Source organism: Corapipo altera, unplaced genomic scaffold, assembly GCF_003945725.1.
Source record: "Corapipo altera isolate COAL_440 unplaced genomic scaffold, ASM394572v1 47, whole genome shotgun sequence".
NCBI lineage: Eukaryota > Metazoa > Chordata > Aves > Passeriformes > Pipridae > Corapipo > Corapipo altera.
The window spans coordinates 2610914-2627232 of record NW_020884897.1 but is presented as its reverse complement, the minus strand read 5'-3'; the positions used below and the strand labels follow the sequence as shown (position 1 = coordinate 2627232).

At 37.2% G+C, this 16319-nt stretch overlaps 1 protein-coding gene across 1 annotated transcript in view; it reads left to right on the top strand.

The window, feature by feature from the left end:
* PARD3 (par-3 family cell polarity regulator) overlaps positions 1-16319 on the top strand; it is a 432956-nt gene that overhangs the window by 232469 nt on the left and 184168 nt on the right. The window contains 3 exon segments of the mRNA XM_027648420.1: positions 3709-3848; positions 5331-5459; positions 9273-9311. Of these exon segments, the coding sequence (XP_027504221.1) occupies positions 3709-3848; positions 5331-5459; positions 9273-9311 (308 nt within the window).

Sequence of the window (16319 nt, the reverse complement as noted above, 5' to 3'; positions counted from 1 at the left end):
TTAAATGTTATTATCACTCAGTGTAATTTGATCGTTGTCTGAGATGACAGCTATAGAGGGAGGAAAATTTTTTTCTACCCTTTCTAAAATCTACCCTTTTTAAAATATTTAAGATATTAAAGTGAACATAGCTGAAATAACCTAAACATTGCAAAGTAAAGTTTTGTATAGATGACTCCTGTGTTTTCAAAAATATGGAAATTTCTTCTATCTTCTACTCATGTTGTGGTTCTGCCTGTATGTGTGTCCAGTCTCTCCTGTATTACTAGTATAAATCAGAAATATCAGAGAAGCATACAGTGTGTTTGCACAGTTCCCTCATAATTATAATACAGTTTTACAACCCAAGGGCTGAAAACACTCTAGCAGCAGGAAGATATTAAGATCTTATATGCATTTCTATCAACAGGAGAATGGAAATACATGGAGTAGAGATAACTAAATCAGTTGTGTGTATAAAAAGAAAAAAAAAATTAAAATCAATTCAGTCACAGAAGTTGTATTTATTTTTGGCCTCGGTTGGATGTATCCATTTATTTCCCAGTCTTGTGAGCATCTAATTTATATATAATAAGCATAGGAGCTTATGAAACTGTATCCTACAGCTAAGAGCAGCTATGGTGCATGAATAGCAGACTGAATCAGAGGGAAGGTAGAAGGAAAATAGCACCCAAAAGCTGCCTCATGCAAAGCTGTGCAGAGCAGCATAGTAAAACATGGCCCAGTTGAGGGCCCTTCTTTCCACAGAAACAAGTAATTAGAATTTTCTTCTGCTAATGTCTGGCTTCAGTGTGGATTTGTGGTATTCTGGAGGCTTTGGTAAAGGCTTTCTGGAGATTTGACAGCAGAAAATGCCACAATCCAAATTTATATCCTGTGTGCATTTGTAATGTGAATGTTTCAACTTCTGTTTTTTCCATGAGGGTTTGAAGTGGAGTGTGTGAACCAGACATCTGTAATGATGCTGTAATCAGGCTATGGGGATTAAGCTTATTAATAATGAAATATTGTCCTGGGATTGCATTCCTGTTCAGATATTACTTTAGAAATCTTAACAGACAAAACCCGTACTCAAAGAGCAATATTCAACACAGATCCTTATAATGAGAAAAAGATAAATTCCATAAAATGTGGGATGTGCCTTAAAAAATCCTTATACAGATCATCTTCTATGTTGCTGGGAGTTAAAGAACTCTATAAATGTTTGAAACATCATTAAAATTGTGAGGTCTCCTAAGTAAAAAATGGATGTTATGAGATATAATATATTTTTTTCTTCTCTGTGTAACAGCACTGATAAATTTTATATTGACCTGAAAGTGGATGAAGACTTTCAAATTCGAATGTCAGCTATCTCAAATGCTGCAGAAGGAAGTTGTCTCATGATAGTTAGCCTAGACAAACTGATCCAAATTTCCTGAACAATAAGAACTACATGCCCTTACTGTGTATACAGGAGTACTTAGTTATGTTCAAGATGAAGATTTTAAAAGATTATATCATGCCCAGCCCTGTCACCTGTGTCAGTTTACTTCTTAACATGATTACCATCTTGATAGTAAAATATACGGTACTAAATGTTAATCAAATATAATTGTGCAGATTTCAGAAACCTGTAGGTAGACTAGTGATGACTATATTTGACTCCTGTTTTCTTTTCATGTGTGAACATTAACCTGCTCAATAAAGTAGACTTAACAAGTGAACATGGGGAACAGTAAGACAGAAATTAATTCAGGCTTTAATGTTACAGTGAGTTGACCCTGGATGGACACTAGGTGCCTACCAAGCAGCTCTATCACTCACCATCCTCAGCTGGACAAGGGAGGGAAAACATAGCAAAAATCTTGTGAGTCAAGATAAGAACAGGGAAGATCACTCACCTATTACTGTCACTTGGGGAAACTGATTTAATTTATTACCAATAAAATCACTGTAGGGTAGTGAGAAATAAACCCAAATTTTAAAACACTTTCCCTCCACCCCTCCCTTCTTCCCGTGAATTCTCTACATCTTCTCCCCAGAGACGCAGGGGGATGGAGAATGGTGGCTGCAGTCAGCTTGTCACATGTTGTCTCTACCAGTCCTTTGTCCTCACAGGGAGGACTCCTCACAGTCTTCCACTGCTCCAGGGTGGGGTCCTTCCCACAGGAGACAGTCCTCCACCAATATCTCCAACATGGGTCTTTCCCACAGACTGCAGTTCTTCAAGCACTGTTCCAGTGTGGGTCCCTTCCGTGGGGTGCAGCCCTTCAGGAACAGGATCCTCCAGTGTGGGTCCCCCACAGGGTCACAGGTCCCACCAGCAAACCATGTTTCAGCATGGGCTCCTCTCCATGGGGCCACAATTCCTACCAGGAGCCTCCAACAGGTTGGCTTTCCAACAGGTCACAGCCTCCTTCAGGCTGTGTGTGGGATCCTCCACAGGCTGCAGGTGGATTTCTACTCCACTGTGGAGCTCCACAGGCTGCAAGGGGACAACCTGCTTCACCATGGTCTTCAGCATAGGCTTCAGGGAAATCTCTGCTCTGGTACCTGCACCACCTCCTCCCCCTCCTTCTGCACTGATATTGGGATCTGCAGAGCTCTTTCTCTCACTCTTTCTGACTGCTGTTGTGCAGTTGTTTTTTTCCCCTTCTTAAACGTGTTAACACCTGAGATGTTTCAAATGGAAGTTGTAGGTGCTGCCACTCTGCTGGGGTGGTCTCTGCTGAATGGCCATCTGGTTTCATGCTAGATGAGGGGTCCTGAAAAGACTTGATTTGTAATGTTGGGGAGGGAGGGAGTGTGACATTTTTCAACCTATAGTTTCAGGAGTTGCTGATAACACTGGACAGATTGCATCAAAGAGAGGATCACAAATGAGCTTTCTGTGTAGTAGGAAAGGCTTCTGTTTGCCCTCTCAGCTTGTGAATTCTGGAGCTGGGCAGTTGTGGCATAATTTCTCTTAAATACAAGTCTCATTTGCCATATTGACGACACCCTCTCTGAATTTCTCCAGGTCATCTTAAATATCTTTGTTTTGCTTCAGTCTGTCTTAGCCAAGTCTAGTCAGTCACCTGGATGTACAGCAGGACATCTCAGCAAAAGTGGCAGCCTGGTTTACTCCCTGCCTGCAGAACAGACAGTGGGGTGGAACCCAGCGAGAGCCAGAGTGAAGCCCTGGGGCAGAGGAGCTGTTAAAAGAAAACAGCCCAAGATCCCTCAGAGCAGAAGAAATGAGACCACTGAGCTCCAGTTCTGTCACCTGCCAGTGTCCATAAGTGAGCTGACAAAGCCCTATGGCCAGCACCATTGGCTGACTGTCACTGTTGAAAGTGCTGCAAAAGAGAAAGAAAGCATCATTGATGAGATCCAGATTGACAAGAGGGAAGACAGTGATAGGGTATCAGATATGCTTTGTTCTGATTCCTTGTCACTTAGCTCATCTGAAATAGAAAGTCGAAAATATGGCAATGACTTGGAAATCATCAGAACAGCAAGTTGCAGGGAGGGCCTGCTGAGCCACCTGTGCCCAGACTCAATGCTTCAGTTATAACCTTCTTATGTAGATGCCTTTTGTTTTCTTTTTTTGCTATGCAGTAATTTTTACATCTTATAAGTATTTTCATGGATTGCATCAGTGAGGTATACATACATTCCACTCAGTAAAAATAATATGTAATATAAAATGTGCATTTTAACTAGCAGTGTACATTCCTTATGCAGGTACAGAAGGCTTGGGATTTAGCATTACTTCAAGAGATGTCCCAATTGGTGGCTCGGCTCCAATTTATGTGAAAAACATCCTTCCAAGGGGTGCAGCTATTCAAGATGGGAGATTAAAAGCTGGAGACCGATTAATTGAGGTAAGGAAATGTTACATGTTGTTTATCTGTGTTTTGGCATGTGCCCACACACTGCTTTGCTTCCAAAGGCTTATATATTTTATGTTATAGGAAAATGTTTCCCTCTTTTTCCATTTTTTTGGGCTTTATTGTTTTTAGGTAAGAGATCAAGTTGCTGGGCATTTTCAGTATGTAACTGTTTAAAGAGCTGGACCAAGACATACTATAAAAACATGAATTTACATGTCCTAATTGAATATAGTGCCATAGTCTTGCATTGCTGCTTAGCAATGAATTGAAGCAAAGTGATTGTTACCTAGTAAGTAGAATTAAATCAGCATGGAGTGACAGACCAGAAATTATCGAAGATGTTGCCAAGTATGGAAGGCAATACCCTGAAAAGGTTCAGTGAATTAACTAAAGGGATATAAGAGGAGGGCAGTCCTAAAGAGAATCAAGGCCACTTCCCTCCTGAAGGAAGGATGTCCTCAAGGGAACGAAATTTCTCTTAGATAGGTGCACCGCAGAGATCTTTCTGCAAATCTAGCTGGAGTGATATAAGATGTTACCACCCACAGCTCTTCATTACTGTCCCTAAGCCAAATGACACTGGAGGTACTGCTGAGCCTGTAACTGCCTCTCAGTGCCCTAACTTCACTTTACTGCAAAATTGACCAAGTCAGCTTGAATTGTTGCTGGAGGATAGCCCTCTGTAATTACTGTAATTCAAGGTAACCCAGATGACTTGGCTAGAAGGGGACTGAGAAGCATTTAAGATGACAGCTGTGGCATCTCAACAGTGTGAGCTATGGTCTCTTACAAGGGGAAGGAAAAAGATGGTTTTCTGACTTCTGAGCACCAACTCCCTTGCTTAGCACCGTTAGTTGATTTGCCTTCATTTTCAGAATGTTTCTGAGCAGGCAAGCCTGAGATTACTTGGTCTTTCTCTGGCTTCTCCCTTACTGATGTTAGCTCATACAGTGGGAAATTCTGCATGTATCCCATACCTGTCTGTCCTGATAAGTGTCATGAGGAGGCCAAGGGATTGGATTGCTGAACAGAGGCAAGGTAAAGAGTAGCTATCCCAAAGTTATTCGGGGAAAAAATTACTTTCTACTGTTGTCACAATTCGTTGTGCAAGATGTATTTGGAAGGTAGGTATAACACCAAGACATGTGGAAATAGAACCAGTTTTGGAAAGATTTTTATGCAGAAATTCTTGTAAGAAATACTGGTAGTTGAGATTAGTTGGCCTTAGAGTACTCTGGACTTTGCTGTTGCTGCTGAAAAGGAGTGAAGTATAGCTGTCTGGCTTATTATTTTTATTTGTCTGTGAAGGATGGCCATTTAATTAGTTCTATTAAGTAAAAGCTGTAATGTGAGCTAATGAGGAGGTTGCTCCAGTGAGGGTTTTTTAATACTGTCCCATATGATTCACATGACTTTTTGCTATTAATTTCTGCTGTTTTTCTTACCAGTTTCTAACATTTTTTTTTGCCACAGGTAAATGGAGTCGATTTAACAGGCAAAACTCAAGAAGAAGTTGTGTCCTTGCTGCGAAGTACCAAGATGGGAGGGACAGTTGGCCTTTTGATTTTTCGACAGGAAGAAACATTCCATCCAAGGGAACTGGTGCGTAAAATAGAGAGCAACTAAGAGATTTAGATGAGTATGAGAAAATGATTTGATCTTGTCACCTGCTAGTAAACATGCCGAGCCAACACTGAATATAGGAAAAAGAAAAAAAGCTATTTTGTTTTATTTAGAATATTTTACATGCATGTTTTATATTTTCTTCAAGATCTGCTACTGGAATTAAGTATTTTTTGTACTGTATAAGTGAGAGCTTTATTTTGAGTCAAAATGTTTATAGAAGAAGCTATTGAATAGACTTTATTTGGATGCATGCAGACAAGTAGATTATTTCATATCTTTCATAAGGACAAATCTATGTTTGAAAGCCTGCCATTTTTCCCACTACCTGCTCACTAATATGTTTTGGAGCATCTAATATTATGCCAAAACAGGATATGTAAATACTTTTCTATCCAAATATCCCAGATATAAGAAATAGTAGCCTTTTTTGAATATAAATGCAATCTCTGTGGAATGGAAACCCTGCAGTTATTAATTTAGCAGGGCAACTCAGAAGATGTTTCTGAGAAATTTACATTAAATGGAAATAAAATGATGTTTCATACTGTCCCTGCTCCACTTGCATAGTGTATACAGATATTTCTCTGATAATTATTCAAGATAATTTCTGTTATGAAAAGATAGACTGTAAATGTAGCAGTTTTACTTTGTTCTGTACTCAATTAAACTGCTGAACTTATTTATTATTTGTATTATTGTAGTTATATACAGCTCTAAAAATAACTTATTTAGCTGCATTATTGTGAGAAGACAAATATAAGTATGATGAATTAATTGCTTCATTTTTCTATTGGATTTGTGTTATTTTGAATGCAAAGAGAATGAATTTTCATTTGGCCATTTCAAGACATTTAACATTAGCCTTTTACTTTTCAAAACTACAATCAAACCTACGAAGTCAAAGTGGCAGGGAAGGTCGCAAATGAACCTCACTTTTACTTTAATGTTCTTGGAACATAACTTCAAGTGCTGAAATGAAAGCTGTCGTAAAATGAAGAGAAATAAACAATTTGAGATCCTATTATGCCCTACTTATCACTGGAACAGTGAAAGCCAGCTGTTTATAAGTATATGCTGTAATTTTCACAGTATTACTATCTTACATAAAGGTGAATGAAAATGCTTTTTGAGATTTCTAAATAAAGTTAGAAGTAAGAAAATGTCTTAATTTTGTGTATATTATTTCTATGGTAAAATGAGGACGTTTTAATGCATATTTTGCAAGGATTTTGTTTAAATAATTGTAAACAAAGATACGATGTGAGTAATGCAGAGATTTAATAGCAATGCTTGAAGTAGTTTTAAAATAGCAGCAAATCAGCCCCTTTAAATGAGTTTAACCTCAGTAGCCTCCCTGCTGCAGCTCAGGCAATACTCCCTCAAATATTTTGGCAAAGATCAGCATAAGGAAGGCAGTCATGGCTGTGTCAGGTAGTAGGTGGGTTTTGTGCTATGTAATCAGAGATCAGATCTGAACTGGTGTGTTTTTCTGTAGCTCCAGTTGAACAAATGGTATTGTGAGGATCTGACAGTACATGCCTGTGATGATCCTCTGTTCCATAAGGACTTGTTTGTTTGCATTCTGACATGAAGGACTCTTAGGCATGCACTGCTGGCTGCTGTCAAAGAGTGGGAGCAGAATTGCTGGGGAAGGTGTTGAACTAAAAGTCATCATAAGGGCTGTTCTTTATTCTCCGGTAAGAAATGGTCCTAAAATATAAAATAAAAGAGATCTTTTCAACCAGCTCCTCTCATGGACTTTTACTAGCTTTATGAAAAAAAAAAAAAAAAATTGAAATAGGGAGGGGAACGATCTGAAGTCATGTCAGTTCATCTTTTTCACATGCAAACCTTCTTTGGCCACCTAGGAACAATGTCTTTGCATCCTTCCCGTATTTCTATCATATATTCTACATTTGTGCACTTTAAATAGTAACTAAATGAGATGTGTCTCAGAAATCATATATATAAAATCACGTCATTTGATGTTATCCATCTCATAAAGGGCAGGACTTGCTGTTGCTTGCTGAGGAGTGGTCAATATTAAAACCATTTTATATTTACCAACATTTGTACAGATAGTAATCCCAATAAAAGAGGTGTTTAGATTTTATGTTTTGAGTTATGGCTTGTTGAATGACTTTTGAAAACAAGTTAAGCATCTTTGGGTTTCTTTTTGAGTAAAACGAAGATAATAAACTTAGGAAAGTTGTGGAATTTAATGTCTTTGATGTATGTTGCTGTTATTGTCTGAAAGAGACCTACAAAAATATGTAGTTGTAGCTGAAACTTACGTGATTGTTAAGCTGAGCCCATTTAGGTTATTATGGAATCTTTGTAGCCTGTGTGATCAGGTCAGGGAGTATGTGCATGTGATTACCCGGTGCAGCACACCATGGTAAAAGTGCGTAAAATGTGGAAGCAGGTAATAAAATCAAATTGGCAGAAATCAACTTTTCTAACCAGTAAGATCTGGAAGAATGATTATGTTTCAACAGAATACCAGGCATTTTTATTGCTTCTGCAGTTACCTAATGCCAGATAGGTAATCTATTAGGGCTTGTCCAAGTTAATGTGAGGTAGAGGCACATTGTCTCTTAAAGATATTCCTTGCTCCCTCCCTTCATGAAAGGGGTGAGGATTACTCTGGTCAAATAAAGCTCCTGTAGCACTGTGGTTACCTCATGTAACTTGTGAAGCCTTTTGTTAGAGCTGCTTCTGACTTTGGTAATAATCTGAAGAATTGGCTTGGGTTATTTAGCTTTAGAGCTATATTCTCAGTATCAACAGAGACTAGCTGACAGAGTTAATCTCCAGTACCTGACAAGTTAATATGCCCCTTGGTACATATATGTCCTTTACATGTTTCTGGTAGTTGTCTCCTTCATCATTTTTTCCTTACTAGTTGTTGGCTTCAGGTTGAAGCTAACTGGATGTTTGTGTTACTGCTTAGCCACTACATTTTTGTGCTTTATCATTTGAAAATCCTTCAAAACAACCTAAAGCAAAAATGTCCAGTAAGCCCTAGCATTTCATTGTTTCCCAGCTGAATGGAAACAAATAGCTGGTTAGCCCAAAAGTGACCAGCCAGCCAGCAGCAAGGTGTCTCTTGAGTGTTCATATGGGTTTTAATATGGGCTTGGAAGAGCCGTAGTTCCTTACATGTGTCTCCAGAATTGTTTGGGGGTTGCATTTTCCAATGACTTGTGTCTGCCTTATGTACCCTGAGACACAGGTGAGGAATGCAAAGTACAGGAGTATCCCATCTCCGGTGAACTGAAAGAACACTCCTATACTGGGATATCCAGCGCTGTAGTTCTGGTTCATTCAAACATGCTCAAAAGGGGAATCCCTTGCTAAAATGAAAATGGATGTTTTAAAAAATAGGTACTCATTTAAAATATTTGGAAGGGTTCATCTGAACTACTGAGGTCATTCTTTGAAAACTTCAAAGCAGAAGGGAAAGGCCAGGGGAGAACATACCTGAATGAGAACTTTCCCTCAGCCAGAAAATGGTGCAAGCAGCCACGGTTCTTCCTTGGCCAGATAGTCACCTCCCGCATAACCAAATAAAGTCAGGTGCACTACCACAAGATCACTGGAGTTATTTTTGTTCACCTCTCTTTTAGTGCTTGTTTAGACAATTTTCAGTCAGGGTTGTGACAAACACCCTTCATTTTTTCATTACCACTTCACATCAGAATTAGAGCTCTTTGTTTATCCCCATGATAATAGATAGTATATGTCATATGTAGTCGTGTTCTTATTTATTTTTTTTACTTCCTTTAGAATGCAGAACAAAGCCAGTCACAAATTCCAAAGGAAACGGTAAGAGCTTTGTCTTTTCCATATTGGAAGACTCCCAAATGTTTTTAACTTGATATGGCACTTCTCCATCAAAGTTTTACAGATCCTTCTTTCATCTTATATACTGTAGATGGCTCTCTGTAGCTTTAAATTTTAAATGCATTTTTTAATGCAATTTCAAATACTGTTTAAAAATTATATACAATTCAGTTATTACACACGTTCAAGTGCTATTTGAAATTACATCTTTTATACACAGCCAAAGACCTAAAGTTAAATGATAAGAGGAGACTGTTAACTTGGGTTACATATAGAAACTAATTGTTTTAATCATGATTGTATGACTGAAATATGAGATACAAACACAGAAATTAGGCAGCTGGGGTTTCAGTTTTAATTGTATCCTCATAGCAAACCAGTGTTAGTTATTTTTAAGAAACTATAGGGAAATAGTATCAACTTCAACCTTATGAAGGCTGAAACTGATCTGTATGTGATGTGTCAGTGAGGCTTTATATTGAGGTTGTATACTGTTTATATACCTCACTTTAGTCAGTAGAACAGGATCAGTTCAATACACAATATACTAATAAATATAACAAGTTTTTCTAAAATAAAAGGTTATTTTATTACATACTAACAGAGGATATTACTATAATATATTACCTTAAAGTTTCACTGTATTTTAATTAAAAACATACTTCAAGAAGCTCCATTCAGTTACGTACCCATTTAAAAATTAAATAAGAAATTAGATTATGGAGAAATTGAGAGAGTACATGTGGGGATTTGAAATTATTTAAGCTGTGGAAAACCAGAAAGAGCTTGTCCAATTGGTTCAGAATGCCTTAGCAGCAATGGTGAGATGGTGTCTGCGATAAAAAGAAAGTCAGGACTAAGTGAATAGATGTAAGAGCCATCTCAGTGAAATAGTCAAGGGAACATTGGCTGATACTATTATTTTTTCAGGCCAGTGAAATATAACTGTTAAAATGGGCATTTGGGTTGAACGTAGCAAAATTCACTTTTATCCTTCTGGCTTTTGGTGTCCTTCTAGTGTGAAAGTCATCTGCATAAGGCCTCTATGAAACATGGGTATATCATTGTTTTAGATATGCCTTGCAGTATCTTTTTAGTGCATCTCATTAGAGTACAGTATGTTTTTATCTTCATGGTTTCATACCACGTAGTGCTGATATAAAGGGAGATCAAAGATCAAAGCCCAGGATAGTATTTCTGGCTGTAATTGAATACCATTGAGAATAATGTGTGGGTGCAGCCTTATAAAATTGTCCTGGTTTTAGGAGTTGAAATTCTACCCTAAAACCTCATTAAGATAAGGCAGATTTCCTGCAAGATGTTTATAGAAATCAGTTGCTTATCTCTTGCAAAGTTAATGTTTTGGAGCAAATTCCATGGTGAAACCCTTCCTCTGGCATTCTTGGAACCAACACTGACCCATCCAAGGAAAGACCAAAAGAAAATAGGTATTTCTCATTTGTTCTCTTTAGATGTGAGGTAGGAATTGCTTTTTAACTAGGAGATTATGCAGGAGGGACAGATAGTGTATGAGTAGCTAGGGATTTCTGAAGAAAACAACCAGAAAACCCTAGCAAACCTTGGAAATATGGAAACTAGTTGGAAAACATATGTGGTTACTGAGGGAATGAAGCTAGAAACCTGGTCACTATATAAAAAAAAATTGCCCAATGTCTTGTGTTTTTCATTCATTAGGTGTTGGGATTCTTTTGTTATTTATTTGAAGGCTCAGAACAACAATGATTGATAGTAGGAAAACTAGATCTCTTTACATTGCCTACTCCAGTGTGGGAATAAAAAATGGACTAAATGTGAAAGGTGTCAGTGGATGTTTATAATTCATAATGCTTTTACACTTACCTCCCTTCTTCCAATCTACTTTGCTTTGGATAACTGTGATAATCCAGTTCTACAAAACTAATTTTCCTCAGCTATACATTAATAATACAGTTACACGTTTTTTATTATTATTTTTGAAAGTATTTTTCATTGCTTTCTTTTATTCTCCTTGGTTCTGCCTCAGTACCTATTTATTTCTCCTCTGTCTACTTTTCAGGTCTTTGAGATTTCTAATCTTGCAATTTCTATTTCTGTGCCTGCTCTGATCTTTGTGCTGTTAGTTGCGAGGTTTAGTCTCAAGTGTCAAGGACTTGATAGTAGAAAGCAAAGCAAAGAAAAAAAACCTCAACAAAAAAGCATGATGAAAGCAGTGAAGCTACAGAAATGAGAAAGGTGAAATGCAAGTCTGTTTTTAATTTAAAGACAAAATGGTTGGGAGGTTTTTTTTGTTGTTTATGCCTTAGTGCGGAAATAGAAGAAAAGTGCACCTTTGAAATTAAAAAGGAAAAAGAAAAGAAAACAACCTTGAAAGTAGAAGGCCTGAAATAAAATCTCAGAATATCAAGCCTAATTTATCAATAAATTCTTAACACTCAGGTGTTACCTTCATGTAACTGTTACTTTGAGATGGTTTACATTAATATTGTGGCACCAGGATGCAGTAGTTAGTTCTCATAGATGTAATAAATGAAAACCTTGAAGATCAGTTTTTTCTTGATTTGTGACCTGAAATCCTTGACAGAGTTACTTCTTACAACCCATACAGAAAGCATATAACTTCATATTTTATATACCATCACAGAATACAGATTCTTGTATTCTCAGTCTTGAACTTCCATATGAGGAGATTTTGTTGTTTGCTCAACTCACAGAATTCAAGCTTTCCAGTATCTTCAGCTTCTAATCAGTAACTGTGCCCTGGTAAAAACAGGACTACTGGTTTTGCCTTCTATTTTGCTTATGAACAGAGCTGGCATGCTGTTTACTTATGAAGCAAGGAAATCTCCTATATCTTGGTTGAAAGATTGTTTCACCCAGCCATGAGTTTGTGCCATTTGTATAGCTGTTGACAGCATGGAACAGATGCACCTATTTCTAAATGTGGTGATTATTTGGAATGTAGGAAATTGACCGTAATATGAAAACTAGTAATTTATCATTATTACATTTCTGTTTCTAAGCATAATTATCTTAATCTGGTTACAGTGCATTGAAATGAACTGTTAATTATACTATGTAAAACATCTGCCAATTAATTTTTCCTCATACTCTTTGAAAGTCAATAATGTTTTAGTAATATTTTGCTCTTACAATTGTCATTCACTGTTTGTTTTCTGAATTCAGAACCAGCAAGTTAGCTTTCATGTAAGCAGAATGCTAGAAAAATAATAATTATCATATAAGTGTTTTTTAGGGAGTGTTGTCTATTGATAAAAGGCAATTCAAAGTTAGGATTCAGGATTTCATTTCATGATTTTTGCACTCAGCAGCATGGGAAAGCTTCAGTTTTCTGTTCTCATTTGTTTTTCTGTCAAATTGCTATAAGTGAGCAGAATGTTATGTATTTTAGTGAGTGCAGGATTCGTAACAGTGACATAACAAGAGTGGTTGGTATGTTGGAGCAGTATATAAATGTTTAGCAGCCCTGATAGAAATTGCAAATGGGATTGCTTTTTATTTTCTTCTGAACTGGAACATTTGATACTCCTGTTATTATCTAAATTTCATTTTGATCACCATGTTTTTTCAGATCCAATTTCTGTTCTTGCTACTTTATGTGTGATTCTGAGTAAATTAGCTAGCTACACTTTTTTTTGCAAGAATTCATTACCTATAGGAATGGGGTGATACTGGTCAGAGACATTTTCTAAGCACTAATGCATAGTTATTTTGTTTGCAACTTTTCATGTTGTGAATATGAGAGGTGATATTCACAAATGCCTAGAAATACATGATTTGTATTGATTTATGCAATAGAAAATTCTTGGGGAAAAAACCACAGTCAGTTTTGAGCTTTAACAGGGTGGTGTTCTGAGTGCACTTGTGTTTGTCTTTTACTTTTGCTCAAAAGCTGTTTGTATTACTTCAAGATACCTAATCACTGGAGATGCATCTATATATATTTTTCAAAAACTGTAAGTTAAGTTTCCATCATTTTCTATTTAGCACTAACATAGAACTTCAGCTTTTACAGCAGCTTTATGTCATTCGGTTGATGCAACTCTTCCTTCACACGCAACCAACTTCAAAAAACAGTTAAAAGCTTCATCAATTTCCATTGCTGCAAGAGGTGATCCAAATGTCTAAAACTGGAGCCAAGATCATACATTGACTAATATCAGACCCACCAGCAGAGATGCTGCTATCGTTAGGAACAGAATGATTTTAGTGAAGGAGGATATATTTGACTGATGTTTAAGCTGATGCTATTATTTTCTCCTCTGTGTTTAGGAGTACTGCAGATATATTTTTGTACCTTTTTATCCTCTAATGATGTGAGGCACAAGGGTGATTGCAATGTTTTAAAAGTGCTATTTTAGTGTTATTTTGAGTGGTTTCAGATAATATTTTTGATAAAATTGTGACATAAGAAACAGATCACTGGCCATATGAGAGAATAGGTAGTGAATGTGTGATTTCCTGCAGGCTAGTGTTGTGGTTTCAGTCTTTTACCATAGGAGATACTCTAGTATTGAATAGCATGTTCTGGTGCATTAATGAGTAGAGATGAGACATTAATTCCTACTAAATAATTAATACAGCAGTTGAGTGATAGTGCTCATGAATGCTTTTTGACCAGTCTGAATTTCCTGGAATGTTCAGTGATGATCCACATAAACTTCTGTGTAATGATGTGCTCAAAATTGACCCTCAGGCTCATAGTGTTGACTGTCACCTGCAGGTGATTTACGAGGGCTGTGATGTGGCACACTTAATCTGGCTTCATGAAGCACCATGGAGCAACTTTGGCAGATTTCTTGACACTGACATTGGTAGTAGCACTTGCTGGCCAATTGCCAATTTTGTAGAAGACAACCTGTCCCTCCACTGGGTTCTGTGGCAGGGGGTTGCCTCAGTGCCACCATTGCAGAGTCATCCAGAAGTCACACTGGTGTGTACAAACTTGTTGGTTTGGTGCAAAACCTTGTTTTACTGCATCATTAGCTTCAGACTCTTGGTGTTGATTTTTCCTTGATATTAAATCCAGGGAAAATAGTGAGATTAAGTGGTTTGCCACGGTTACCTGAAAGTACGAGTAAGACACAGATCAGTCTGAGCACCCCATATGCTTCCTGTGGAATGTGTTTCTTACCATGGACTTCTGCAAAGGCATTATTTCTCTTTCAACTTGTTTATTCTGTCTGGCTTTCCCAGACACTCTCTATCTCCTTATTTAATCTTTCAGGTCTTGTAAATCCAATAGGCCAGCGAGAGAAGTATAAAGATTTTTAGAGAGCTGTGTCATTAGTGTGTTGGGCATTGAAGTTTTTCTTGAAGAAGGTATAGTGCAGAGAGCTGTAGCTTTATAGGCTTCTTTGGTGGAGCAGGCACCTGCTGTGTATCTAATCCCTTGGTTTTCACTTCTCTAGGAGAAGCAACCTGTAAAGAAACAGGGTTAGCATTACAATCACATATTTTTGTTTCAGAACATACAGTAGGAGCAGAAAGTTTGAGTAGGAACAACAGTTTGGAAAAAGGTATGTTGGCCTGAATAAAGTACGATCATTATGGTAATTTCAGCAGACTAGTCTCTGCATAAGTCCTGAGGTACAGAACCAACAGAATATTTTTAGTGGTCTGATCAGTTTTTGAAATGTAAAATCTCATCTGCTTAAACCAGTTTCTATGATAGCCCAGATCTGAGTGTTGGCATTAGGGAGAGTAATGTTAGCATAGAAAAGCAATGGACTTCTTATAGAGATAAATAACAAACATGTGGATGTACTTAAACATGGGTTTTTGCAGAGCTTTGATTTCCATACTAAATGAAAATCATATGCTAGAATTTTTGTGCTTTGGAAAAACACTTTTTTTTTTTCCTAAATCATATTTTAATCCATCAAAGCCTTTAAGCTGAAGACATTTTTGAGTGTGGAATATCTTTTTTGATATTAAATTAAATCCTTAAAATAGACATAATAGGAAATGCAATGGACCTGTTTTACAGTACTTTCATGAGCTAGCATTTCTGCCTATAAATACGTACCAAAGTTAATCCACATATAATGTGCAACAAAAATTTTCTTGATAGGATTAAGATTAAAGCAGACCACATTTCCCATAAAATCTCAGAATTCAGATGTAGTTTTTGATATTTAGCATGTGCTGTTTGATTTGAATGAGTGCTGTCTTTGCCAGATGTGACAGATTAACTTGGCTAATATGAGTAATGAGTCTCTGTATACGTGCAAGTAAGATTCATTAATGTTTATCTAACATATGGGAGATATTAAAATACTTAATCTAGGAAGAGTTAAAAAAAGAAAGCAAGCATTTGGATTCTAGTTGTTTAGTTGTCTTAAGCCCTAATATCATTTTATAACCTCATAAGTAGACACTTCAGGTCCTCACAACCTGTAATGCAACACATGGTGGTTTTATTTTATAAAGAAAGAAACAAACAAACCCCAACAAAAAACCAAAACAAAACACAATAAAATGTCTTGTATTTCAAGGGGAAACTGGGTTGGAGGGTGCATGCCATTATTGGATCAACTGGCAGGCTTTTCTCTGCCACAGGTCCAGCTTTAAATCTGATTGAGTTGCTCTACTTATAGTTATCTTTAATGCCTACCCGTGCCAGGATGCGCCAGCTCTCAGTTATTCTTCCCAAGGAGGAGCCTGAACTGACATTATAAAGGTGTGTTTCAGGCCAGGTACATTGCTCTGTTTTCAGTCCCTCCAGCAGTAATACATTATATTTTTTTAAGTATTAAACATCTCCCCCCCGCCAAACAGTTGTTGACCAGGGAAGCTGTTTTGGTTCCTTGGAGTTGTTCATTTCATATGTTCTACTTTTGTATGTGTGATGGCATAAGGATAAAAGTGAGTCATCATCTTTTTGTGTATCTCAGTTTAGAGGGTGGCCTGGTATGACAGCAGTGTCACCATCCTAAGTTGAAGGACAAAACAATTTGAGTCATCTCTGAT